Source organism: Thermobia domestica, chromosome 1 (assembly GCF_964235325.1).
Source record: "Thermobia domestica chromosome 1, izTheDome1.hap1.1, whole genome shotgun sequence".
NCBI classification, from domain to species: Eukaryota; Metazoa; Arthropoda; class Insecta; order Zygentoma; family Lepismatidae; genus Thermobia; species Thermobia domestica.
This window is the reverse complement of record NC_137454.1, coordinates 63,446,286-63,474,277: the sequence shown is the minus strand read 5'-3', so window position 1 is coordinate 63,474,277 and position 27,992 is coordinate 63,446,286. Positions and strand designations below refer to the sequence as shown.

Sequence of the window (27,992 nt, the reverse complement as noted above, 5' to 3'; positions counted from 1 at the left end):
ACTTACAACTGACGTCATGGGATACGGTACTCGTGTGTGTGGTGTAACTTCGAAGTGCACATTGTAAGCGTTGTGCAAATTTTTATGTATATTTATAGATTCATTGCTATAAATTGTCCGTTTGTCTTGGCTCTATCAAAGTTTTGAAAAGTAAGCGTTTGACATGGCTGTACGAGTACAGTTTGAAAACAACAATGAAGTAGGAGTATTTGCTAAATTAACTAATTCGTACTGTTTAGTAGCTATTGGTGGATCAGAAAACTTCTACAGGTAAGTTATAGTAAAGATTAGTAATTTGATAAGGTATTACAGCAGTGAATGTGTTTCCGTCAAAAGAGCTATTTCCTATGTGTCATACATGTTGAAAGATTTCAAAGACCACATTCAGGTACTTGTAAATACAATGTACAAAGACTATTTTACTGCCACTGGTGGTGGCGAGCGTACACAGATTGGTTGGTTTTTCGCATGAATAACATATTTTGCATACTCACCATCGCTTTGCGCCTGTTCCTTACTGACAAGCGATGTCACCAGCTTCGCGTAGCTTGAACTGGAATAGATATATTGGCTTTACTTGAGCAGACAGTTCTACCGAATTTTGACACCTTCCTTACATTTTCAGGTTAGGTTAGACCTTTGTATTTCTTTTAGCAGAGCATGCACTGAATGAGGAGCACCATTACTACTTGCAGATTGACTAAAGCAGGTCTCAGTGTAAATACACTGTGGATGTATGGCATAAAACACGAGCCCACAGGGGGTTCTCATGTATACTAATACCCCGACCTGTCCTAGGTATCGGCCACTAGAAAGCATGAATTCTATGTAGCCGAGTCACGGCAGGATCGCAGCGGGCGGACCCGAGCGTTAGCGAAAAGGTGCGTCTATAAAGAGCAGGCGCGTCGGCGACGGGGTGTATACGCTTAAAGGGTTAAATTCCAAAGTTGGGCGTCCGTTTCCAGCAAAATTTTTAAAGTTTACAGGAAAGATATGGATAATTTGATCGTTCGTGTGCTGAGTCTCGAAAAATCTGTTTATTTGTTATATATAAGCGGTTATAAACATGGGACTATACGGAGAGCGGAGGGAACTACTTGGCGCAAGGTAAATGAACAGTTGCATTGTGGGAAAGAAACGAGCATTTATATTATCAACATGGCGAATGTACAAGGGCAATGAACTAACAGTTTTAACATTTGTGAAGCAATACGTTGATAACGAGCAAAATCTTTTAAAAGTTTGTGAAGAGAACGGATTAATGAACCTAATAACAAATTGCAGAAAGTGTGGAAAGGAGATAACAGCGAAAAAACATGGCGAAAGCGGACGCCCAACTTCGGAATAAATGCCCGCTTAAACGACGATAGTGGAAGAACACACTGACATACAATACTTTCATCATAATTCAAAATCCATTTCAATATGCTGTACATTGACAGTGATTACTTATATTCACACTCTCATTCCTTCACGAAACATGTTCCAGATCGTATTTTACCTATAAATTTTCTATTTGTTGGAACCGTCTGCTTGAGTGAACCCGGTACAATTCTTGCTTTTATTGTCCACCCAGCGTAGGTTTTTTGAATAAACAGTTTTGCGCGTGCTCTCTAGGGACCCACTCCCTGTTCGAACTATCAGCTTCGTCCGTTCTATCTAAATACGTATGTTTACAAGTTGGGTTGTACTGGCGCACATAGTTGTAGAGAGAGGTGGAAGAGCGGAAGCTATACCGCAGCTCCCTCTATAAAATTCGTTGCGCTGATGAGCGTTCACCTCCGGTGCTTGGGGTCCCTGGTTCGATCCCAGCTCGCGCCGTGTGGACTTTGGTGTGGGCAAACACCGTGCTCGTGGTTTTTTTTCGGGGTTCTTCCGTTTCCTCCCACTTTCTTCATTTCACTCATCTCTCATCATCACCGTCTCCTTTAGCCTAACCGGCATAACCGTGGGGCGTTGCGCTGATACGTCCCAACTGTGAAACTTGGTTATTTGGTTAGATAGTGTACTAGTTCCTCTAATATTTTTATAACCGCATTTGATACATATCATAGTTTTCGAGCTAGGCAGCCTCAAAGTGACAGTTTTGTCGATGTCTCGTAACTTTGAAACAGCGCGTTGTTCGCCTTATGTTCATATGGACTTTTTTTATTGTTTAGGTGTGAGGATTTCACGAGTGGATTTTGGCTACATAATAAATGAACACCCTGTATATGTCTCTCTTGATATAAAAGATATATACGGTACGCCAGCCAGCTCTATTCTTTAATGTAAAAACATTCATGTACTTCATGAAAAAAAAATCTGTGTGATCTTGTAAATAATATCCAATACCCAAATACGATATTCATTATTATATTTTCCCTTTTATCTAGTGTGTTTGAAGCAGAATTAGGGGATACAATTCCAGTTGTTCATGCATCATTAGCTGGTTGTCGGATTATTGGAAGAATGTGTGTCGGTATGTATCCTTGTATTATTCATTCTTACTGCTTGGTATTAAAAATTCGATTTGTGTTGAATTAAACAACCTGATAAATTGGTAATGTAGAATTTGTTTAAAATATATAATTAAAAATGTTCGGTATATAAAAATAGGTTTGTATATATGAAATTCCGTTATTTAGACGAAAGATAACGATGATATCCGTTATTTAGACGTTTTAGTCATACATAAAATAAAATATTCTAATCCCATTGAGAGAAAATATGCGTCTTTTCTACCCTCACTTTTTTTAAAGGGGGTTAGAAATTAATATTTCTGAACGTTACCTAGTCTAGCCATAAATACTGTTACAAAGAAAAAAACTCAACATTAATAAGATAAAAGGGAATTTAATTTGCATATGGTATGTGAAGCATATATGGTCTGACAACAGTTTGGACCAATCATATTCAAAATGTCTGTTAGCACACCCACAGGCTCGGAGTCTAGCGGGCTACTCATCTATAGCAGCATTCTCTGTCTTCAGGGGAGTTGACGCCACTGCAACCAGTAAAGATCACGCTTCAAACTGGCTGCTATGGGATGACGCTTCTTACAGGCACTGTAATGTCCAAAGTACTGTCCCGCTTTATAATCCAGAGGGTTAGGGACAGGGCTGCTAGAGGACCAGTTCTCAGGGATATGAAGTCAGGCACATTGTGCGCCAGTGACTCCTGGATTGATTTTGCCTTGTGAGCTGGAACCAAGTCTGGCTGGAAAGTCCATGTGCGTCAGGGTTTGAAAAAACCCGGGCTTTTTTGAAAAAGCCCAACCCACCTGGGCCCATACGGGTTTTTTCGGGTTTAATCTGTTTTTTTTTTTTTTTTTTTCGAAATATTTCAATGTCTTTGGGGTAAAAGTGTTAAAATGTGATTTATATTTCAAGATTGTCATTGTCACGACTAGCAACAATTTTCTACTTACTGCTGTTTTAAAAAAAAAAATGGCCACCATTTTGAAATTTTACATTCGACCGCCGAGAAAATCTATACAGCAAATTTAGCATATCTCGTGCTTCCACTGTCAAAATTTCAACTTAAAAGAGCGCTTCGTAGCGTGGATACTCGCTGTTTTGAAAAAATTGCCGCCATTTTGATATTTTACGTTGGTATGCCACCTAAATCTATACAAAAAATTTAGTGTGTGTCGTGCTTGTATTCTGAAGATTTTAACTTAAAAGGCCAAAAGTTGTACCCTGCAGTGTGTGTGGTAAAGGCACACAAACGAATTGAGTTGATTTTGTGTTTTACGTCCCTTTCAGCAGCGAGGCTATATGAGACAGGACCTACTGATTAACGTGGAATCTGAACCACATGAGCTCCCTCCGGGAGGCAAACCCGGGTCCGATGCCGAAGACACGTACACTAACCGCATAGCCATGAAGGAGCTCGGCAGACAAACGAACAAATGTAGATCAAGTCATCCAGAAGCCTGACTGACGTTCGCCAAATATGAATACCAAAAGGGGTCTATTAATTTAAAACAAAGATACAATTCATGTTGTATGAAATAAATAAATGTTTTAAAATGTATTATATAAAATTAACATCTTCCAGCGTAAATAAACCTGCCATATTTTCTCCATGAGAATATGGGACACCTCAGACCCCCCCCTTCCTCAACTTTCCAACACAATGCAATGAACTGTAGTCTGGTTATGAACAAAAGTACAATAGGCCGCGGTGGCTCAATGGTAGAGCGGTCACCTTTAGTGCATGGAGTTCCTAGTTCGATCCTAGCTCGCGCCAAGTGAGCTTTGTGGTGGACAAACAATTTGTGCGTGGGTTTTCTCGAGATTCTCACGTTTCCTCTCACTTTCTTCATTCTGTCATTTCATTCATTTCTCATCATCACCGTCACCTTGAGCATAGCAGGCATAACCGTGAGACTAAAACTAAAAGATTTCATTTTATTTTCTTTTTCAATAATATAATAGGCGAAACTTAATGTGCTATAAAAATGTTTTACAGGAAAACAATATGCAAATTACTTAAATCAGTGGTGCAATCTGCTTTCAATATTTTTGCGCGTTTAGCAATACTTATTTACATGGCTGTATCTGCCAAAATTACGTTCGTCAGTTTAATCTGATTTTTCTCCTTGTGTCGTGTGTAATTGTCAGGACCGGATTTACATTTTTCTAAAACCTAGACCAAAGCACAATTCTGTGCCCCTAGCCTCTGAAAAGGATTATAATTCTTGTTAACTTATCTAATGTGTTGCTGAATAAAAGGTTAGTCATCTTCCCTTTTTGTAAATGTAGAAACACTCAAAGCCTTTTTTCGGAGAGTATGCGAGTTTCCATCAAGTGCAATGGTAAAAGTAGCATTGCAAATTTCGCTCGCTATCAAGTCGAACAGGGTGGTGTTATAACTTCCTCGAAACTGTTACATGCAACAGCGTACTGTTCATTCACTTACAGGATTCCCAGCCAATGTCAGATTTTTTGTTTTTTACTTTTCGAATAAGCTGATATTGATAGCAGAAATAGAACGGAGTTAAAATATTTCCTTGTCCCAACTAAATTTACGGGGACGCGGGACACTCGGGCCCCAAGACGAGACACTCCCGTTTTTTACGGGACGTATGGCAGGCTTAAGCGTGAAATAAATAGTTTTATTGTTGAAATATTCATTTCCGATCCTTCTTCGTTTAATTCGGGAATTTCCCGAGCACCTCTTTCATGGCGTGTACATCAAAACTTCCACTAGTACAGAAATTTGAACTCAGCACTTGAAATAGTAAGCGTTACATAGTCTTCGGAACCCCGAGCATTAAGCTTCTTAAATTTGACAATTTTTACGCTATTGCTGGTGTTGATTCTACAGAATGCTTATTTGAAGAGTAGCAACAAATGACTGAATTAAACTGTTATTGTTGGGAAACCAAATTTTAGTTGAAGAACCTTGTGTTTTACATCAAAGGTAAGAAATAATACTAATTTTACTAATGTATTTACATTTGTACTATTAGTACCGGCACCTATGACCTTAAACCCGTCAAACGTATGAGTGATAATGTCCTTCGGTGTCGACAAGTCGACGAGCATACTATTCATGGAAAATATTTTCTAAAGTACAAAATTGCTTATTTTACTTCAAATAGGTTATAAGCATAATCCATACATTAATTTGTTCTATAACTATCTTAAGCTAAGGTACGATTTTTTAAAATTCATTTAGTGCATTCAGAACTTTATAAAGGTCTTATGTTGAATGTTGTTGTATACCTTAACGTGAAAGTCTCTAATTCGCCCAAGAAAGTCTAAAATCTGATAAAAATCACTTACAATGCGATCACCTTAGTTGTATCAATAATATACTAACAAATAGGTCAAAAACCCAGGTGGGTTTTAAAGTGGGGTTTTTCAGGTGGGTCCAACCCGACTCACCACCACACAATGACGGACGCGGGATGATGGGCTCTCTGGATTTTCGAAACTTTGTCTGGCTTCCTGGGCTGATGACGCATACATCTTATCATTTTGGTGATTGAAACACTCTTCGATAGTGAACAGAATCTGTCTGTGCCGACTTTGCGCATACCGCTTGTTACATTATACCTTGGTATAATGTATCATGGTGCGAGATCTTTTGGACATCCTGTCTGTATATATATTTACATTTTGTTACGAATAGTAGAAATTTTGAAGTATATATATAGAAATTAATTGTTGTAGTGCAGAATATGATCACAAAATCTCAATTATTATGTCAAAAGAATAATATTTAAGTAGAGATTTCATAAAAATACATGTAATAATACTATTTCTAGAATTTTGCTTATTTAGCCTATAACATTGAATTATTGTAGGTAGTAAGAGTATATTTTGCAGTTTTCAGGGTGTTTAGTTTATTTTCAAGGGAATATTGATGCAGGAAATCATCTTAAAGAAACTTCAAAATTATATTTTGTAATTTCTTCGAAATATTTTGACTTCAGAAATTCAGCCATGTCTTCTTGGCACATCCCTTTGTTTGGGTGAAAATTGTTTGTTATTGGATCATAAAAATCTCAGCTGAGGTGGAGACTTAGCGGTTCTTTTGATCTTAAGAGATTGGAAACTTTCATCCTTTTGTTACGTCATCAGACAGACAATTAGTGACTTTCTTTTTCTTATCCTTTGTCTTTACCAGAAAATAGCATCGGGAACCAGACACAAAATTTCTTTAGTCATAAAATTTCTAAAAGTGGAGAAAATCGTGTGATTTTCAGTAAACTAAACTTTTTATTTTAAAGGGATTAATGGTTCGTCCTTTCTGTTAATGAGAAAGTTGAATCTTGCTGTGTGCTCTTCAGTGGACAAAAAAGTTGGATGCTGAAATCAGCATCTAATAGCTGTGGACTAGGTTTAGTCCGCCATCTTAGATAAAGGACGCAAGCATGTCATAACGTTGAAGGTTTTTTTGAAAGTGCTTTGTGGGAATTCCTGAATCCCGGGACATACTATCTTCTCAAATTGGCGATGAAGAGGAACTACTAAATTCCGAAGTGGATTTCAGGTTAGCGGAGGAAGCTATAAGGAAAATCAAGTAAGTCAGTTCCTTCGGATTATGGTTCGATGAGAGAGAAAGCTGAACAGAATTGCATAATTGGATAGTCTAACCTCCATATTAAATTTGATTAGTGTAATGGTTTCATTGTTGGTTTTCAGTGTAACTATGAAGTGCTAAGTTGTTTCAGCTTCCCCAGGAATTGCGTATATATACAGCTGCAATGTGAGTATTGTAAATACGTAAAGAGAGAGAGGGGGGGGGGAAGTGGGTTAGTCATTGCGATTGTCTTAATAATAATAAACGTATGCGTACATAGTTTTCCCAAAATTGAACATCGTTTTTAGGCCATGTAACCTAGTAGAAAGTATTGTTTTTGGTAAAGGTACTGCTCTATTTTCTTTGCTTAAATTCTAAAAAATCTCATTTTGAAATATAATCTGAAATAGCTTGAAAATGAAATCTAAGTGGATTCCAATTGTATCAATTTTCCTACAGCACGGCGCAAGTGAATTTTATGTGTGCTTTCCAATATACTGGTAAAATGAGATTTTAGTTGACAGTTCGTTTCTCGACTACAGTATTCTGATAACGTCAATCGTATGTTATGATAGTAGTAATTAAATAATTCTTGATTCGTGATATTAATAAAATAATTTGGATGTCAGATTAATCTTCACACAAGAACACAGTTGGTCTGATCACGGATACGTCTTTGAGAAAAGTGTGGTGGCTAAAATGTGATTTTTCTTTTAAATGGGAACTTTAATTAAAATGTCCATGTATGTGTTATTTTATTAGGTTAAGTTAGTTTAATTTAGGTAGGTTAGAATAGGTTAGGTAATTTAGGTTCGGAATATTTTTTGTCTTTTCTGGTATGTTTTAAATGCGTTCTATGTAAAGTTAGAAAGTAAATCAGTAAAGTAAAAAAAAAAAAAGTTCTAGCCTATCACAATATAAATACTTAATGTGATCTGAAGATTTTCATTATGTTGTGTAACTAGTCTTTCATTTTTTTTTTTTTTTTAATTTTTACTTTGACATCCTAAGAAAATACTGCGAATATACTGTGTATAAATAAATACAGTGAGTTAAGTAATATTTTAATTTGGAATGATGCAAATAGAATTTGTGTTAACAATGATTGTTTAAATCAAAAAATTATACTGTAGAACCTCTATATATCTGATTTCAAGTAGAATACTGTTTTACCAAAATTTTCATTTTCTTTATACGTTCTTCAGCAAAGTTTATATCAAGTTTTAAGTTATTATATGAATAAAATGTACAAGCTGTGAACTGAATATTTTCTTTAAAGTACTGTAGAGATGGAAAGTCCGTCCTGTAGCCTTATGTAGTCAAGAATACTATAAGGTTTACAAAGTGTTTGGTATACCAAAGGTACACAGAGCAGTACATCAAATGTTCTTAGTTCTATAATGACAGATTACAGCTGTGAAAGATCCAGAATTTTTTCCGAACACAACCGAAAATTGAATCAACCGAATTCTGAAGTAAAAATCATTCTTTTAGTTTTTTTCAAAATTCTCAGTTTGGATTTTTTTTTTCCATTGCACTAAAATTCTTTTTGGAAGTTATTGTTAATTTTTTTTTCCCCATTACACATAACTTCAGTCTTCAGTAGTCATCATTGCCAACTCAACTGGGAAGTTGATATCTTGTGTCGGTAGTTTGTGGTTCGCAACCTTTCTCACGACGGGTTGCGGATGACAGACTGCAGGCCTGGATGCCGAGCTGCTAGTTTTCATGGAAGATACTCTGAAAAAATCTACTTTGGGCAAAATTTGAGTTCCATTTTCCGGGGACAACTGGCCTGGTGAATGGATTAGTGATCGTTAGTGGCATACGTGCACGGGGCCCAGTAGGTGTCGCGACCACCAGTCAGTGATACATTTGCACAGTCCATAGTCCTAAGGAAAGTGAACGTCATGCACTAACACACATTGATTTGGTAAAACGCTTAAGCAGGCATTTATTTTTACGCACCCTTTGCTCCATCAGACGCGGCGTTAGGAAGTGTACCATTGACCGTCTGTAGGCTCGAATACCAAGATCGTCTCTGAATAGTCTAGACATCATTCGCTTGCAGATGTTCATCTCACGGGCCATTACTGTCTGCTTCCGTACGGGATTTCTCCTTACATGCGCCGCCACTTCTTTCACAGCTTCTGTAGTCCTTACAATTTGTGGTCGGCCAGCTCTTGGGCGATCCTGAACAGATCCAGTATTTAGGAACCGCTCGATAATGCGGTAAACAAATATGCGACTGATGTTAAGTTTTTTTTAGTGTGTTAAAAATTTCATTTACTGGTTTTCCAACTTTGTGTAGCGCTATCCCTGCTACCTTATTTTCGTACTTACCCCATTCCATCCTGCCTATACGGTTACGTGTATCCCTTTCTACAGCAGCACTCTCAATGCATGATCGCACTTTCCACCGCCAGGCTCGTTCTTTCTACTCACAGCAAACAGTATTGCAGCCTCTGGTACTTTTGTAACAGGATTTATGGCTAGACTAGGTAATATCTATGATCTTTTAAGCTCGTGACGTGTGAGAGATGATGTTCCTCGGCGATCACACCGAGGAAGTGGGGAGGAAAGAAAGTAGCTTGGATCCTTTATGTTAGATACCATCCTGGTATTTAACTGGTTATTAGCCTCGTTTCTGAGCAGACCGTTTACAACACAGCTAATTATAGGTTTCTAGGCATTCGAAAACCCAATATTTTTTATTTAATAGGATTTTCAGGCATACTTTCAGGTTCATTGTAGAACAAAAAGGAGAGAGAGAGAGAGAGAGAAAATGTGTCTTTTGGTGATAACTCATTTTCTGATTCTGTGTTGTGCATTCGAAGATTTCTCTTAATTGAATAATATTTAATTTTCAGTAGACCTTCCACTTACGCAAGGTTGACGAAACAGTTTTCCTTATAAGAAATATTCTTGGCAAAAATCTGACTCAAATCATTCAGTAGTAATTGAGTTATGACGTTTTCCCTCCAGCACTGTACTCACAAACAGACACTCGTAAACACTATTTAGGAATGATTTTCTCAAAGTTTGAAACGTGTATCCCCAAAATTATAAGAGCTAGAAAAAATTTTACATTGGTTATTAACTTGTTGATCTCGGCAACTGTAGCAAGGTTCATGGAAATCTGAACCGGTTGGTGTCATGGCCTGGGTGAATTGACATGAAATAACCCCTATGTGGTGTGTTCCAAATTCAACCGTTATTCGCAGAAAATTGTCAGTGTGAGGAGAAATAAGTTCGTCTATATTATGTAATAGGAATATCATAAGAGCTTACAAATTGATGCGTACCAGGAAGTAAATTTTACACAGTTGACATAAATGACATAATTCACACCTGTAGACAAAAGCTTATGATTTCTGCTTTTGTCTGAGAGCAGATAGGAAAAAAAATCAAGAATAAAACAAAACAATGTGACGTAAATATAAAATTTCGGTACACAGTGTCAAAGTTATAAATTATTGATTTTCATCTTTGTTATTTAAGATTATGTGACTATAATAGGAATATGTCTTTATTGAAGCTTAGAACTTGCATATGATGTTTTAACTGGTCGTCGGTATAAGGAATTATTCTCACATATTAAGTCGTCCAGAATTCGTTGGAACATCTGATATTGTCAAATGACTGGGGAAAAAGTCACAGAAAAACACAAGCCATGTTTTTATGATCTATGAATGATGCAATAATTATAAATGAATAATTAATATATATATATGTATATATAAAATATAAATTAATGACTACTATATATTCATGTTTTGCTAAATAATGTTTATTTTGATTATCAGCATTTTATTAGCAGGGTGGCCACGCGTCGGGAAAAGCGGGAATTATGCGTGAATTTTTAAAGCCTTGAAAAAACCTGGAAAAATGTGTGAATTTAACGATAGATCCTTGAATTTTTAAAAAATAAACTAAGTTACAAATTTGAGGCTTTATTAACATTTATTAATATTCTAGAATATTTTACAGACACTGCATTTCCGGTTGAGATAAATTCCCGTGTTAGATACATTAGGTTCAAGGACAAATATTTAGAATCCTCTTATTTTCGACAAAAAAAAAAAAAAAAAAAAAAGTTAATTTGTAAATTAATTTTGTAGTAGGTATCTGTAACAAGAACTTATTGTACTATTTCTAGGTTCACGATGTCAGGAAGAACATTAAAGGGTTCCCAGTGCCATGATAAGACCTTGTTTTAAGAAGGTTGGCTCCAGGACCCACTCCTCCGGGATTAGTTAGTCAAACATGAAAGAGATGTTTATAGTGCAGGTTGCCGATTTTGCCGTCAGGCTATTATTTCTGTTGCCAGTGTGGGATGCCAAGCATTAATTAGCCATATGCAGGGAAAGAAATACACAGAAAAAAAGAAACCCTGTGATTCGTCCAACCTTCACACATTTATAAGAAGACCACAAACACCAAGTTCAGCTTCTTCATCAAGAGTAAAAAGCCGAGAAACTAACACTGTTTCATGTTCAGCTTCCTCATTAGGTGTGAAAAGCCCAAAAATTAACACTGTTTCATGTTCAGCTTCCTCATTAGGTGTGAAAAGCCCAAAAACTAACACTGTTTCATGTTCAACATCATCTGATCTTCACTCAAGTGCCTTCAAGAAGTATCTGTTAAACTGTGATGTTACTAGTGCGGAAATTAAATGGTGTTTACAAATAATTAACACACACAAACTTCCGTTCTGTGGAGAAAGATGTACAACTATTTCCCTACTTATTCCGAGACAATTGAATAGCAGCAAAAATACAACTGGGCCGTACTAAGATAGCTTACATTATTTTATTTGGACTAGCATCACATTTTAACAGGGAAATTCTTAACACAATATACACAGTATGTGGTAACAGTCCATTTGTTATTCGATGAGTCATTTAACGAAATGTCTCAGAAAAATCAAATGGACGTCAATGTCAAATTTTGGGACACTACTAATGGAAAGGTTTGTACTCGTTACCTGGCTTCTGCTTTCCTTGGACGAAGTAGAGCCTCTGATCTCCTAGGAGCAAAGAGCATTCATGGACTCTGTGAAACCCCTTGATGTCAAAAATATCATACAGGTTTCTATGGACTCATGGTGAATTTAAAGTTTCTTCAGGAGTTTAATACATTTCTGAAATCAGAAGAATGTTACTCTTGTCCTTTAAAATTAGGCATTTGTGGCTTACATACATTAAATAATACCTTTAAAGTTGATATGCTTGCAGTAGCTTGGGATATTGCAAAGTGTTTGCGTTCTTTGTACAATTTATTCAAGAATGTTAATGCAAGGATATACTGATTTAACAAGTTCCGATATGTTCCCATACAAATGTTTGCCCTATCCGTTGGTTATTAAATGGAAGAGCAGCACGGCGAACTCTTGATATGCTTCCCTGCCTCAGAGAATTTATGGAATAGGTACCATCCTTGAAAGAGGGTAGGAAACCGTCTTGTAGCAGTTATGAAGTAGTAAAACACTGTCTTGAAGACTTAACGTTAGGTCCCAAACTAGCTTTCTTTAAAACTATAACTAATTACATTAAACAATTTCTCATAGATTTTCAGAGTGACCAACCTTTAGCTCCGTTTCTATACTCACGGTCAGAGCTGCACAGGAGTGTGTGTGTATGTGCAGCTATGCAAAGATTTGTGAAACCTGTTAAGATTGATGTAAGCAAGAAGAAAACTTGTTGAATTCAGCAAAATGTTGATGTAGGATTTGCTACAAATAGGAAATAAATGTCGGAAAAATATTAAGGATATAGAATTAGTCAGGTTCTACAGGGATTGAGGAATATTGCAAAAAATGGTCATAAAAATGCAGGAACGATTACCTCTGAAAGTTGACAAAAGCCATACATAACTTGCTGGAATCCAGAGGTTGCTGCATGTGATGAAGGGATGGTTCGCTTCAAGGAACTTTTAACCATATTGGTTGAAAGCAATTGGTTTGACGGCCGCACAGCTGATGTTGCTGCTCGATAGTATTGTTCTGTAATCAGTGATCCAAATACCAGAACGCGTCTTGAATCTTCTAATAAAATGTGTCACAGACTTGACAGATTGTGGTCTAATGTCATTTGTGCCCACAAAGGTAGACAGATGCCTTGATAAAAGTGCTCCATTCTACACTAATACTCTCACGGGGAAATGCAAACAGGGAAAGAGGCTTTTTTTCGTAAATAAGGACTCCATTCAGGGTTGCCAAAAACCATGGTTTTTATTGTAAAAAAAAAAAAAAAGGGTTTAAATAATTTGCTTTATATATTTATATTACGTAAGGACAGAAATAAGTTTGTTTCGCCTTGGTGTTATTATGCAGGAACGGGGTTGTGCTGGAAGGGGTCACATATGCTTGAAGCGGAATCCAAACCGAGAGAAACTGTTCTCCATTTGGATTCGAAACCGGGACTAATTGGCCACAAATGCGATGAGTCTGTCGACCCACTCACGAAGGACACCTGATAAAAATACGTTGCACTGATCTTGACATACCTGTTAATATAATTGTCAAGAGTCATTTCAGAAGGACAAAAGGATAAACAGAGCTACAAATGAAACCATTATACAGATGTATATATATATATATATATATATATATATATATATATATATATATCGGGAAACTCCCGCCTTTGCCATTGGGAAAACCCTGTTATTACTTTAAATGCAAAGCAATAACGGCAAAATCCCATTATTGCTTGGCATGTAAAATTTTATGGTCAACGTAGTATCATAATCAGTATGCTAAAACTGAGGTATTAAATTACAAATTTAGTATGTAGATATCATTCAATTAAATTAAAACTGAAAGTCCAATCCAAGCTAATGTTGGAAGCTACATAGGCAGTCGATAAATTTTGCCAATTTCTATCAATATATTTAAGCAACTTTGGTTTCTTTATAAAACAACAGACCTTCAGGCAAGCAGAAATATACAATTTCGTTTCGTGCCGTATGTTTAGGCTTAACATAACTATGTAATGCCTAGGTTAGTAAAGATAACTTTCGCTTAACCCTTTCGGAGTTGGTAACATTTGTGTACCTCATATTTTAAGATTAATATAATTACCCTGGAGTATTCAAAATGGCTGGGTTTTCATGTCTGTGTTCTTTCAACTTGTTTAAATCACTTTCCGCTATTTCTCTGGTGCTTTCATCTGTTGTCAGGAAGTAACGCGCATTTCTTGTAGAGCACTTGCAGGGGCTGTTACAATGGACAAAGCTCAGCTACGTAGGCTGTTTTATTCTTGTCGAAACAAACTATTTGCAATAAATTCTCTTTCTGTTTTAGTGATGTGTTTTGAGTTTCTAAACTATCTAGATCACAATGATGTTTACGATTAATGCCATTTTGTATTTTACAAACGTATTTCAACCCTTGTACACGCAAAATGTTTCGTCCAAAACTCTCTAAATATGACACCCGCAAACAAATTGACGGTTTTATTTCATTCAAGTCAGAAAGAATACTAAGACAAAATAAAAATAAAATCTGAGAGTAAACAAAAAATCAGGACTGAAAGGGCTAGTGACATCCGAACCGCTATTTGGTTTACACTTGAAAGGAGGGTTGTGGTTCAAACCCTTCTTTCGAGAATTGAACATGGAACACCTTGATTAAAAGGTGAAAAGGAGATAAAACTAATGCAGATTGTTTAATATGTGGAAATCTCACCATGCAGTTCATATGATTCAAAGAATTTTTGTTTCCATTTTTTTTTTTTTGGTTTAAACCAGTTTTTTTTTTTTTTTTTTTAAACAGCTGGTTTAAACCAGCCAACCCTGACTGCATTGTTGAGAACATGGCACAGAGAACTGTATATGACTATCAGATACAATGATGGAGAAGTCAACAACGTTAAAATCACAAGATCTCTTTTGAATGCTGTCCGTTCTACTAGACAGAATCATCAAGCTGCTTTAAATGAGAAAAGAATAAAAGAAGAAAGAATATGGAGATGAAAAAGACATGAACAGGAAATAAACGAAGTTGTTAATCAAGGAGCTAAAAAGTAAAAAGGCTAAGATAGAAGAAGATATAAGGAAAGCTAAAAGTGATATTGACAATGAACTTGAAAAGGCCTATTAAAAACTCATATTAACATGAGATTTGGTGTGTGGATCAGTCAAAGAAGTTTCAGTAACATTTATAATTCTCTACAGTTCTTCCCTTTATTACGAGAATAGACTTTTTTTCGAGTATGTAAGTGAACAGAAAATTCTAGTAGTTACTTGATTTGTTGAATCTGTGCATATTCATTTGATAATAAATTTAGGTATACATGGAACACTCAAAGCTGTGAATGGACATGATGATATATCGGGTGTTAAAAAAAATTATCCGACAAACTTTGGAAGGTAAATCTTCCCATGAAAAGAAGCAGAAAAATCTTAGTAAGTACTTTTTTTTAAAAAAATACCTGCTCAGACCTTATAGTAATGTGGAACTTAACGAAATAACTTTCTGTATGTATGTGTGTGTGACAGAATATTCTATGTTACTTGATTTGTTGAATCTGTGCATATTCCTTTTATGTAATAAATATAAATGATAAAATTGATGTATTATATATATATATATATATATATATATATATATATATATATATATATATATATATACCTACTTGTTCAGATCCTAGAATAATGTGGATTTATGGAAAACTTCCATACGAAAGTTTTTGAAAAATGTTATTATGATGCTGGAAAACCTAGAGATATGCGTGAATTTTATCTTGCCGTTTGAGTGGCCACCCTGATTAGGCTAGACTAATTCTTGTTAACAGATTGTCTACTTTACTAGCTCTGAAAAAAAATGATCAACTAATTAATAGTTAATGCGTATTAATTGTTCTTGTGTTAATAAGTATCTTAATTTACAGGTAACAGACATGGTATACTAGTGCCCAATACAACAACTGACCAAGAATTGCAGCACTTAAGAAATGCCTTGCCAGACTCAGTAAAAGTTCAGCGAGTTGAAGAGAGGTTATCGGCTTTAGGGAATGTGGTTGCATGTAACGACTATGTAGCATTAGTACATCCCGATCTTGACAGGGTGAGTAGCTAGAGAATGGTTATTAGTGGTTCTGGTTCGTAGACTTATATAATCAAATTGATGAATAAATTTTATTAAGGGGCCGCGGTGGCTCAGTGGTAGAGCGTTCACGTCTGGTGTTTGGGGTCCCGGGTTTGATCCCAGCCCCCGCCAAGCGAACTTTGTGGTGGACAAACACCGTATGCGTGGGTTTCCTCGAGGTTCTCCCGTTTCTTCCCACTTTCTCCATTCCACCATTTCATTCATTACTCATCATCACAGTCTCCTTTAGCCTAACCGGCATAAGCGTGGAACGTAAAACTCAAAGATTTAATTTCATTTCGTTTCAAATTTTATTAAAAATTACGTTTGAGGAATATATCCGTCTACTTTATACACTCTGTTCACGCTGTTTCGGGACTTGAATGGAATGGAAATTGGCTGTAAGTCACGTGCATAATGACGAAAAGCTGGATGAAATATGGATGATTTGTACTGGTTGTTCAATCTCAGTGTTTTTGAGAATCTTGCTTATACCTGTAGCTATCGCGATTTTGCTTACAATGTTTATAGGAAATTTCAAAATTACTTATTCAGTACTGTCGTATGTTTCGCTCGTAATGACACATCCCTGCTAATCTTCACAAACATTGTCTTCGATAGATTCATTTCGACCTTCACGAAAGCATTTACACTAGTCAAGCATTGATATATACACTACAACCTTTTACCCAAATGTACAATGATAATGAACGATGAATTTCAACGAGTTTTGTACTCTTTTACACCAAAAATTGCATCATATGCTGTCCCTCCAGTTGAGTCAACTGGTCCACGCATCTTGATTGCACTGCATGAAAAAGTTAGCTGATCTCTGCAGCTTCCACAGCCAAGTGCCAGACATATACTATTCACTATTACTAAACTCAATAATTTTCGTGTTCAGTTTATCAGGATAAATTGGAGATATTTGCTGGATGTCTCTCGTAAACAAAATAAACATAATAGACAAAGAAAATATATTAAAATTACTGTACAAACAATTTTGTTGTAATTTAATTTCTATATGTGCCTTAAATAAATTAAAGTAAGAACTTTAAACACACTTGGAAATATATATATATATATATATATATATATATATATATATATATATATATATATATATATATATATATATATATATATATATATATTGACATGTGAAATATTAGTGGTCTTACTATTTAATTTACTCAAAATAACCTTAGTTATGCAGCAGACTTCATATACGTCAGTAGTGTCAGGTTGTCTTAATTTGAAGAGCTTCATAAGTAAGGAATTTATCAGGAACTACAACTGTTGGAGTAACTACCAATATCGCTGAAGAAAATAGTTTGAGCATTAATTGTCTTTATTTGTTGAAAAATTATCTGCTAGAAGAGCTGGAAGGCATTTCCTGGAAACAACGTTTCGCACATACCTACAGCACAAACATATTCCTCCACAAGGGAAATCCAACCCGTTGATTGACCGTAGTCAATCCATTCTCTAGCCGTCACTTAGCTCCGTCTTAAATTCCTTTGGATTTCTGTTCATGGAAATGGATGATGAGGGAGATGTATAACCGCAAGATGGATACCTAAGCTTGCCTATGACCGTGTCAAGTACCTCTTTCATGTTCTACTGCGTGCAACACGTAGTAACCTGCAGTACATCGAGGTTGTGGCTTATTTGAAAATTGTTACGAAATGCAGTAGACAACATAAGCCTTGGTTCTGTTCATTACAGTTCATTCATCCATATATTTTTTGAGATGTAGTGTGCAGGGCTCATAGCGAGTCACTTTTTTTTTTTTTTTTTAAACTAAAAGTTACTTTTTTTTTCAAGTTGGTCACTAAAAGTTACTCTTTTTCAAATTTGTCACTAAAAGTTACTTTTTTTGGTGGGGAGGTAAAGTGACTTTTTCGTGTGATTTATGTTTTGCATTGGCAGTTTTCTAAGAAATATATATATATATATATATATATATATTTTAAATGGAAAAAGCCAGAAACTTATTACTCATTACTCTTCTGAAAGCTTCAGTACTTGCTGTCACATGTGAAACAGTCAGCTTTATTCTCACTTCAGCTTTTTCTTTCTAAAGCAGAGTCGATGGTTGGTGAATGATTAAGCTCTCAAGGTGGGGTTGAGAACCCTTCTATGTCTATTCTTTCTTCTATCTTAGTCTTAGTCTTCTCTCGTAATAGTTAACGCTCCGCTCAACGTTGTGTGTGTGTGTGTTTGTGTGGTTCATCATGTTCATCTTTTGTTACGCTTTTTGTGTGTTCTTCTTAAGAGTAGGTGATGAATTTGAATATTTCATGGCTTTGTGAACTCTCAATGCTAAGTTAAATATAATGTCTTGGATGAAGAAATGTTCCACTTACTCTGAAGCTTCTTACATCTGCTAAGTCTGCTTACCGTTACTACAAAGCATACTTAGAAAACCTAAGAAAGGAGGAAGCTCAAAAAGAAGAAGAAACAACAACAAACAGAGAGAGGTAAAGGAAAAATTGACAAAGGAAAAAAGGGGCATGATGAGATTTTGGTCACTTCTTGGTAACTTTTTCGTGTGCTTTTGGTCACTATTTGGTCACTTTTCAACTATTAACAAGAGACCAGACCACTATGAGCCCTAAATGTGGTATTATTTTCTAATTGTTCGCGCTTCTGGACAGGTTCGTGTGATTTTTCTCTTTATATCGATAATTGTATGTAGGTAGCAAAAACCAAAAGTAAAAATAAAAAAAATAAGTGTGCAGAATTTGCATAAAACTCAATGTACCTTCTTTCAGTGGTAGTGCTCATCTCTGGTGCAAAAGGTCTCTGGTTCATTTTCAGACCATCTGAATTTGTGGTAGTCATAATGTTCTTAAATATTCTCTAGCTTCTCATTCGACCACTTCTTCATAGTCTCATTTATCATTTGTTTGTTTTAGCCTACTGATCACAATCACATGGACGATTTAAATTTAATTCATTTTCTATGTTTTGTTTTATAAATTTCAGGAAACAGAAGAAATCCTTTCAGATACGCTAAATGTAGAAGTTTTTAGACAGACAGTTGCAGCCAATGTTCTTGTAGGGTCTTACTGTGTTCTCTCAAACCAAGGTGGACTTGTACATCCACAGACATCAATTCAAGATCTCGATGAATTATCTTCTTTACTTCAAGTTCCTCTTGTCGTAAGTACATTTTTCTTACCTATGGGGAAAAATTACAATATATTCATTTGTAAATATGAATTATGAAAGCTAATGAAGATTTTGCTTTATTCCAGTTATTTACGATGATACAGAGGGTATATATACAGGGTGTCTCAAAAATCCCCTGACATAAGGTAACTCTTAGTATTAGAGCTACAACAAAATGTAAGAGGGAAAGCCGTCTCCAAATATGTTGTTTTCAATCTAAAGTGAATGAATTTTTTTAAATCGGACCAGCCGTTTGGACTTTACACTCTTTATGCGCCCAATGTTAAATGAAAATGCAGCGTTGCTATTTACCTGAACACACAACTTAAGTGAATGAAGTTACTGTCTTTTACGCTAACGTGTCGATGGACACCCCCATTTCAAACATGCCACCATTTACTTTATGTTGTGTGTCCAGGTAAATGGTAACGTTTCATTTTCACTTCAGATTGAAAACAACATAATTGGAGACAGTTTCCCCTCTTACATTTTGTTGTAACTCTGATAATAACAGTTAACGTATGTCAGGGGACTTTTGAGGCGCCATATATATAATACGCACTCTTGGTTTTTTAATGTATTAAGCAACAGTAAGAATTGAACAAGGACATCATTTTTCTATATAGTCTCGTTGGTTTTCAATGCATTTGTTTCAGCGGTTCACAAGTTTGCTTATTCCAGGGAAGAAGAAGGCTTTTGTCTGGTCGCAAACCATGTATTTATCATTTGTTTCATTAGCATCCAGAGCAAATCGACAAGTTCGTAAAACATCTTTAAGTGGTTCAAAGATATGGTAGTCGATAGCAGCGGGATCTACACTAATGCAGTGTTCTAGCATCTCGAAACCCAATTTTCAAATGTCAAGAGTTTCGTGGTTATGTGAATATGCGTTGTCCTGTAACAACGAGATTTTGCTCGACGTTTGATGCGAGTTGCTAGTTTCGATTTGCTATCCAGCTTTTCACTATAGTTTACATTGGTGACTTGTTCCATTTTCTAGGTTAACATTCAAGTACAGTTTTTATTTATTTATGTAAAGAGGCTGAGAAAACTAGTAGCATCATTTTTCCTGCATAATGTTTCGTTCTTCACTGGCCATCGATATTACTCTTCATTCTCTGCAGTTTGGATTCCGGACCAAAATGATCAATCTACATCTTATGTAGTGTTCCAGAGTAAGCGTTAACAGATTTCACTGGTTTGCGTTTACGCTGCTCGGCATGGTGTCTTGGCACCCATCTTGTAGAAACTTCGTGGGGACCAAGATTTTCGTGAATGATTTTGTATGCAGAACTATACGTGATTTAAAGAGCACGTGAAACCTCATTGATGATAACTCTTCGGTTAGCCAGAATCATATCTAGACCTTCTTGAACCTTCCCGTCAGTAGTGTAGATTAATGGTTTTCCTTCACTCGCGTCGTTCTTCACGCTTGTACGAAAAAACATTAGAACTTTTCAGTTCACTCATACATATTTGTACGCGGTAAAATGCAGGACCTGTATTGTACAATAAGCCTACGATCAATTTTATATATCGACCACTGTTAGACCAAGAAACTGCTCCTGTTCTTCCTGATGAACGCTGCCAGTGGGACGGCCGTGATAAAACCTTATTACCAAAATTACAAGAATACAACATTATAACATACCAGGGCAGAAGGCTGTGTGGCCAAAAGTTGTGGAGAAAGTGCGGATGGTCTTTGATTTATCTTTTATGTATGTAAATTCTGATCTGAAAGCTGAGATTAACAATTCGGCATGTAAGAATGACATCAACTGGGCACACTTAAACAAAGCCTTCGTTCATCTCAACAAGATTAAGGCACAATTCAAAATAGTGCTGGCCTTTTTATGTTCCTTTGCAAGCTAATGTAGGTATCATATTTCTAATATTTTTCTCGAATACTTTTCCTCAGCAACCAAAAATGGCTAAATCATCGTAGACATTAAGTTCGTCGTATGTTTGATGTATCGAAACCACTGGAATTGTGAAATTATATAAGTCTGGTGTTACATACTTTAAACTTCTAATTATAATGGCAGCATCACACACACTATATGTCATCCCACAAAGTACCTATGGTATATAAAAGATCAAGTGTATAAGATTATCTTGTTAATTAATTCCCGTTTTATATTTTCTTTCAGGTTGAATACTAGCTTTTTGTGTAAAGTTCTTATGGTTTCAACATTGATTGACTTAATGTGATGTCAACAGCTAAGCATCCTTTACTTACTTTGTGTCAACTTACAACAAATAATGTAAGAATATTGTTCGTTGTAGGCTGGAACTGTAAACCGTGGATCAGAAGTAATAGCAGCAGGAATGGTTGTAAATGACTGGAGTGCCTTCTGTGGTATGGACACTACATCTACAGAGATATCCATGATTGAAAGTACGTTTAAGTTGAACGAAGCTCAGCCATCAGCCGTTGCTACCAGTTTGAGAGCTTCGCTTATTGAAAGGTAATTTCAAAACATGCTCGTAGTGTCGCGTACAAGCTGCAAGATAGGTTCTACCACACACAATAATGCGTATGTTAGTACCTCTTGTACAGTTTAGTTTATTATAAATCAGCTGTAAAAACAGTCAGTATTGCACTGACCGCACTTCAAAATGAGTCCTACAAATGGAACACCTGTCAATTGCATTCTCATTTCCGCCACGTTGAAATCAATCATATGGACGCCCTTGGTACGAGAGCGACAAGAGTGGCAAGTGTGGTGGGTGTATTGCGAGAGACAGTGTCCAAGATGATGATAGGCCGTAAGAAAACCTGTGTCGACATTTACAGTCCGCCGAGAGTTACATGACAAGGCCAGATTGCACAGAGAAATCGCTGATAACAGACCACAACACTGTCCCATATCGCGAATGGTACCCCAAACATTAAATATGGACAGCTGTTGACTGAAAAATGTGATATGTTTGCATGATTCATCGTTCACCTTATTTCAAATTATGGGTTGTGTTCATGGGTGGTGGACACCCAAAGAAGTGTACGATCTGCAGTGTCTTCTCCCAACCGTGAAACATGGTGACGGCTCTGGGCTGCAATATCCTATTTTTGAACGTGTCCTGTGTTGATTTACTGATCGCGTTACTGCCTGCGATTATGTTGTCGTTTTAGGAGATCATGTGGTTCAGATATTGTTTCCGATCAATGATGCCGTATTCCAGGATGGACCAGCTGTTGCACCGTGATTTGAGAAACAGCAAGATGAAGTTGAACACCTTCCGTGGTCTGTCGAATCCCTGAGCCTGTACATAACATTTATAGAGACAAGAATCTGGCGCATTTTTCCATATCAAGCATCTCTTACAGACTAAATGACGCACTGATGAATGATGATGATTTTTATACACATCAAGGATTAATATCCAGTAGGCTGAACATTCAGCATGTACGTAGTTTGTAACGAGAACTCCAAGAGGTGACAGATTTTGTTGCGAAGTAGAATGTTGACTGATCCATTTTGTGTAAGTTTTCAGACAACTTTGTGTGCGGAAAGAACACAGTGTTTCTACGTTGAGAGTACATAACTTCCTTTGAAAAAATAGAAAGAAGAAGTGCACTATGTGTACAAGAATACATACTTGTTTGCAAACTACATTTACAAGAGAGAAAAAGGAGAAAGAAAGTTGTAAAACAAATCATTCAGATATTGATTTAATTTTCGGTATTCAAAAATACCGATACCGATTTCAGTATTTTTGATGATCATAGGTGAATCCTTACATCTTGCATTCTCCGGTGCTTGGGGGTTCGATCCCAGCTCGCGCCGTGTGGGCTTTGTGGTGGACAAACACCGTGCTCGTGGGTTTTCTCGTGGTTCTCCCGTTTCCTCCCACTTTCTTCATTTCACTCATTTCTCATTATCACCGTCTCCTTTAGCCTATCCGGCATAATCGTGGAACGTAAAACTGAAAAAATTCATTTCATTTTCATTTACATCTTGCATTTTTGGATGATTGATACAAACGAGTATTTTATCTGAAAGGGCATTAATATTTCCCTTCCAGAATGGTTCACTGTTTGTTTTTTTTTAACGAAAAACTCAGACTTTTTATGATTATATATATAGGCGTGGATCAAAGGGGGGTATAGGGGCTATAGCTCCCCCCTCCCCTTCATTGATGCTCAGGTATACACTGGATAAAATGGCAGAGCTCATAGCAAGTCTTTTTTTTTTTTTTTTTTTTTTTTTTTTTAAACTAAAAGTTACTTTTTTGGGAGGTAAAGTGACTTTTTCGTGTGATTTATGTTTTGCATTAGCAGTTTTCTAAGAAAAAATTTTTTTAGAAAATGGAAAAAGCCAGAAACGTATTACTCATTACTCTTCTGAAAGCTTCAGTACTTGCTGCCACATATGAAACAGTTAGCTTTATTCTCACTGCAGCTTATTCTTTCTAAAGCAGTGGATGGTTGGTGAATGCTTAAGCTCTAAAGGTGGGGTTAAGAACCCTTCTATGTCTATTCTTTCTTCTATCATAATAGTCTTTTAGTTTTCTCTCGTAATAGTTAACTCTCTGCTCAACGTTGTGTATGTATTTGTGTGGTTCATCATGTTCGTCTTGTGTTATCAGGGTGCCTATCGGTCACGAAAAAGTCAAGAAATTTAGCATTTTTTTTTTTTTTTAATTATACAAATGTAAGTACAGATTAAAAAATTTTGTTCTATAAAACGACAAAAATTTACTACCAAAATTGTCTGTGGTAACAGCGAGCAAATTACAAGTTCAAGTTGCACGATACTTACAGTAACTATTTTTGCTCGTGGATAATATGACAGAAATCAGAACTTACTAAGGACTCTCCCCTGCTTTATCTTCATACCAAAATCTGTAGTTTCATTCGTCCATAGCTGTAGGCTTTGTTAATTTTTAAGTGAGGAAAGAAGTTGTAAACTGAAAGAAAGACGAAGTATGAAACTTTTACTGAAAAAAAAAGTTATTAACAAAGTATACGAAATCGTATGGATGAATGAATCTTGAACATATGATCTGCACTAATTGTTTTCTTGGTATAATTATACTCGTTTCGTGAATAACAAGAGTTTGGTTGCAGTGGAAACAGCCGATATCTTTATTTCTTTTTTCTTTCCTACTTGCTAGTGAAATTTAGAACCTCCATCTAGAAGAGATGGTGAAGAAATATGAGCCGTGTACGAAGTTTCCCTTATGCCCTGGTCGTCTTTTCTTCTTTTAGACAAAATTATCTGGGCTCTTTCTTTGATTGTAATTACGAGTAGTGTAAAATATGTAAAATGTAGGTAAAAATATATTTCATGTGCAGGATGATTATAAAGTCCCACTTTCAAAATGCTGGAAAAAAAAAAAAAACTGGTCAGAATGTCTTCAAATTTGAACTGAATATACTTGAAGAAGAGGGAAAAGGTATGATCTAAGAAAACAAAAATTCCAAAGTGTATCAATAGAAGGTGTTGTAAGCGACATAACGAAAGTGGATTTAGCTAGAAGTGACATTTTGAATCGAAATACGACGGCTTTGGCATGAGTTGCACTTTAAACCAACTGTATTATTCAATGAGAATGATTGTGTCTGTTATGTGGCGGAAAAAATGACTTCCAAGTCATTCAACAGTTGTTGCACTGTTAGTGGAAAGCCCATTCACCACGGCAAGGTCTTACCACATTGGATGGAAAAAATTGGTTTTTAATTATCCTGGAGATGGAAATGGGCTTCGTCTGTCCAAAAAATGTTCCATGGCGATTCATTATCCACTTTCATGCGAGCAAAAGTATGTTTTACTATGTGGCTTACAACGCCATCTATTGATACACTTTGCAACTTTTATCTTCTTATGCCATACCGTTTCCCTCTTCGTCCAGTATATTCAGTTCAAATTTGAAGTCATTCTGACCACCAGTTTTTTTTTCTTTTTTTTTTTTTTTCTTCAGCTTTTTATAAGTGGGACTTCAATTATAATCACCTTTTATTTTAAATGGGAGATTTTTCCTTCAGAAACTACTTCTTGCACCAATCCAGCTGTACATCTATAATTCATTAATTGCCGTAATTATCAATGGAAATTCCCATCATCCTCTGGAGCGTTTTCTTAAAGCATTGTTTGGAAACAGCTTACATCTTATGGTATAGAAGAATCAAACAGAAACTTTTTATACTTACTATTGCATCAGTAGTTAAATTTATTCCTGGAAGAAAGGTTTTTTGTTTGATACTTTCTATACCATAACGATTGATACTATAAGGTAAGAGTTGAAGTTTGTCATCAGTGTTTTAGTAAAGGCCGCTGAGGAAGTTCCTATTGAAAATTTTGGGCAATCATGAAGAGATAAACGTTTACTAAGATGTGTCCAATTTAATATTTGTAATCATGATTTAGTTCAGTTTCTTTAACTTTATTTACAAAGGGAGATCCCTCATAAAAGTAGTAGGGGGAAAGCTAACAAGATAAGCCCCAAAAAATTTATATTATGTAATCACATTATTGTTACTAATTTTATTTTCTCTCTTTCTTCTGCAGCATGTCGTGAGTGGTGTAAAACACATTGGGAGGATGCGTGATGAAATACTGATGCCCTTCAATTTGTGTCAGGAGGACCTTCTAGATTTTGTGAGAGAATGTGGAATGAGAGTTGCCTAATGTCTGTGTGGAGTATGTGATTTTTTCTTCATCAATATAAAGAACTTTAAATATACAGCTGATGAAAACTCAATATGAGTACAAAAACATTGTAAACTTACGTGTTCACTGTAATATATCCGTTGTCTATGGTATATTGACGAGAAACGTTTTGAGTTATTAAAATTACAATGTTGTACATAAATGGTGGTTTCATTTTTTGCCGTAGCAAACTTTCCCCCCTTTAAAACAAAAGATTATTATTTTTCTCAATGGAAAACTTGGTGCTCTCGAGAAATACAGTAAGAACTTATTTACGCAAAGGGGAAGGGGACGCCCTGGGAAGTGTTCGTAGAGGGTTTTTTTTTCCCCTCAGTTCTTCTTTTAAACGTGTTTACATTCAGTTTAGGTAACTCTACTTCATATTTTAATGAAAGTTTAAAAAGAAAAATGTTGGAAGGAATTCACTCTATATTAGAGGGCTAAATGCACAATTTATTATAACTGTTTTCAGTCGCAAGATGGGGGCTAGGGGAAAACTTAATGGAAAACATGTATAATCTATCATCTCTTTAACCTTCAGTGATTTTAGGTCAATCCAGAGGGATGATTCGGAAGCCTCAAAGAGGATATAGACGGTATTGAATTAAAATCAAACTTCTTTAAAAAAAGAAAATTATTATGGAACTTTTTTTAATTTAGAGGGGCGAGTAAATTACCCGTTTCTTCGTGGGTGCAGGGGGAGCTAACCCCATTACCAAATAGATGTGGCAATGATAGTGGAGCTAAAAAGATGGAACAAACGCGACTCGCAATCCTTTGCACAACTCAATACAAACAAAAGCGAACCAAATTGCTGAACCATGCGTACCTTTTGAGATCTAGCATGAAACATATCAAAACATTTAAATTTTTGCGGGCTACGACCATCGTCACGCGCGTGCTATCTTCGCGTTTTTACCATGTCCTCACATTTTTCTCCATGTAATATCAGTCATGAGTTTTTAGCAATAGTTTATTCACATACAGAATTACTTTGTGGTCTAAGCAGCAATTTTTAGCACTTTGCCCCCCTGAGATATTATGGCCCAAAAATGGCATCAAAATCACAAATTTCAACTTTCGGAACCCCATAAATCGACGGTGCCAGTAGTATCATAGGTGTGCATATTTCTGCAGTCTCTTTACATGTATTTCAGCACAAAACTTATAAACCCCCCCACTTTTTGCCATTCCAAAATACAGCCGCTTTAAAAGTGTAATTTTCTGTACTTTTTCTAGAGATTTCATGTATTGGTTTGCAACCCTGAATATTTATTTAGAAGCAAGAGTATATGGTCTCCGTGTAGCTTAGTCTCTCCTGTAAACATTCGTTTTTGTTTGGTGTTCGTCTGATACGTACGTTCTGACCAACTGTAGTTTTCGTAAACGCTTGCGAATGCAAAAATCGGCACTCCACCGACAACAAAGATGGCCGCCGTTCAGGAACATTTGTACATACGACAACGTGAATAGTGTTATTGACCTTCTCATACATAAGGTTCGTCACACTCAAATTTTTATAATTTTCGGAGATGGTCAAGCAACCACCTTTGGACCACTTTGTATGGATTGACCAATATGGGAACATCCATACTAAGAAACGCAGCCGTTTAACAAATGAACGTGTTGCTAAACTGACTTTTGTAAAGCATGACCTAAAGTACACATCACTATTTGAAAAGAGATCTGTTGCAGATGAAAAGCCATCTTTCCTTTCTAAGAGGAGTCGACCGAGTCCGAGTCGTGACCAAACTGAGCTTACAGCAGGAACAAGTGGATATGCAGTGAAGAAAAGGAAGAAGCAGATTCAAGGACTAATGGGCCTAATGTGTGAAGAAGAAACAGACACCTACACCTACAGAATCTGATGATGGTGACACATGTCGATGTGCCATATGTAGAAATTGGTATATCTGATATCTCTGAGAACAGTGACAGTGCTCATTCTGATGTTTCCGATGCAGAAACATATTAAAATCAGTTACACATGGGAACTGTCGAGTCTGACGTATGCTTGCATAACAAAAGCCTTACACGTCTTGCATCATATT

The 27,992-nt window shown here is 36.2% G+C and overlaps 1 protein-coding gene across 1 annotated transcript; it reads left to right on the top strand.

The window, feature by feature from the left end:
* The first annotated feature begins 1 nt into the window (after position 1).
* Positions 2-26,104, top strand: eIF6 (eukaryotic translation initiation factor 6). Its single transcript, XM_081757901.1, has 6 exons — positions 2-270; positions 2,376-2,461; positions 15,915-16,090; positions 19,103-19,279; positions 21,575-21,756; positions 25,801-26,104. Exons 1-6 carry the CDS (start codon positions 164-166, stop codon positions 25,808-25,810), a joined length of 738 nt encoding a protein of 245 aa, XP_081614027.1. The 5' UTR covers positions 2-163; the 3' UTR covers positions 25,811-26,104.
* The last annotated feature ends 1,888 nt before the right edge of the window (positions 26,105-27,992 follow it).

Excerpts from the sequence above, each read along its gene's own strand:
- eIF6 (XM_081757901.1), top strand. The coding sequence starts at position 164 with ATGGCTGTACGAGTACAGTTTGAAAACAACAATGAAGTAGGAGTATTT. Across the intron at positions 271-2,375 it reads GGATCAGAAAACTTCTACAG|TGTGTTTGAAGCAGAATTAG; the intron begins GTAAGTTATAGT and ends CCTTTTATCTAG. Across the intron at positions 2,462-15,914 it reads TATTGGAAGAATGTGTGTCG|GTAACAGACATGGTATACTA; the intron begins GTATGTATCCTT and ends CTTAATTTACAG.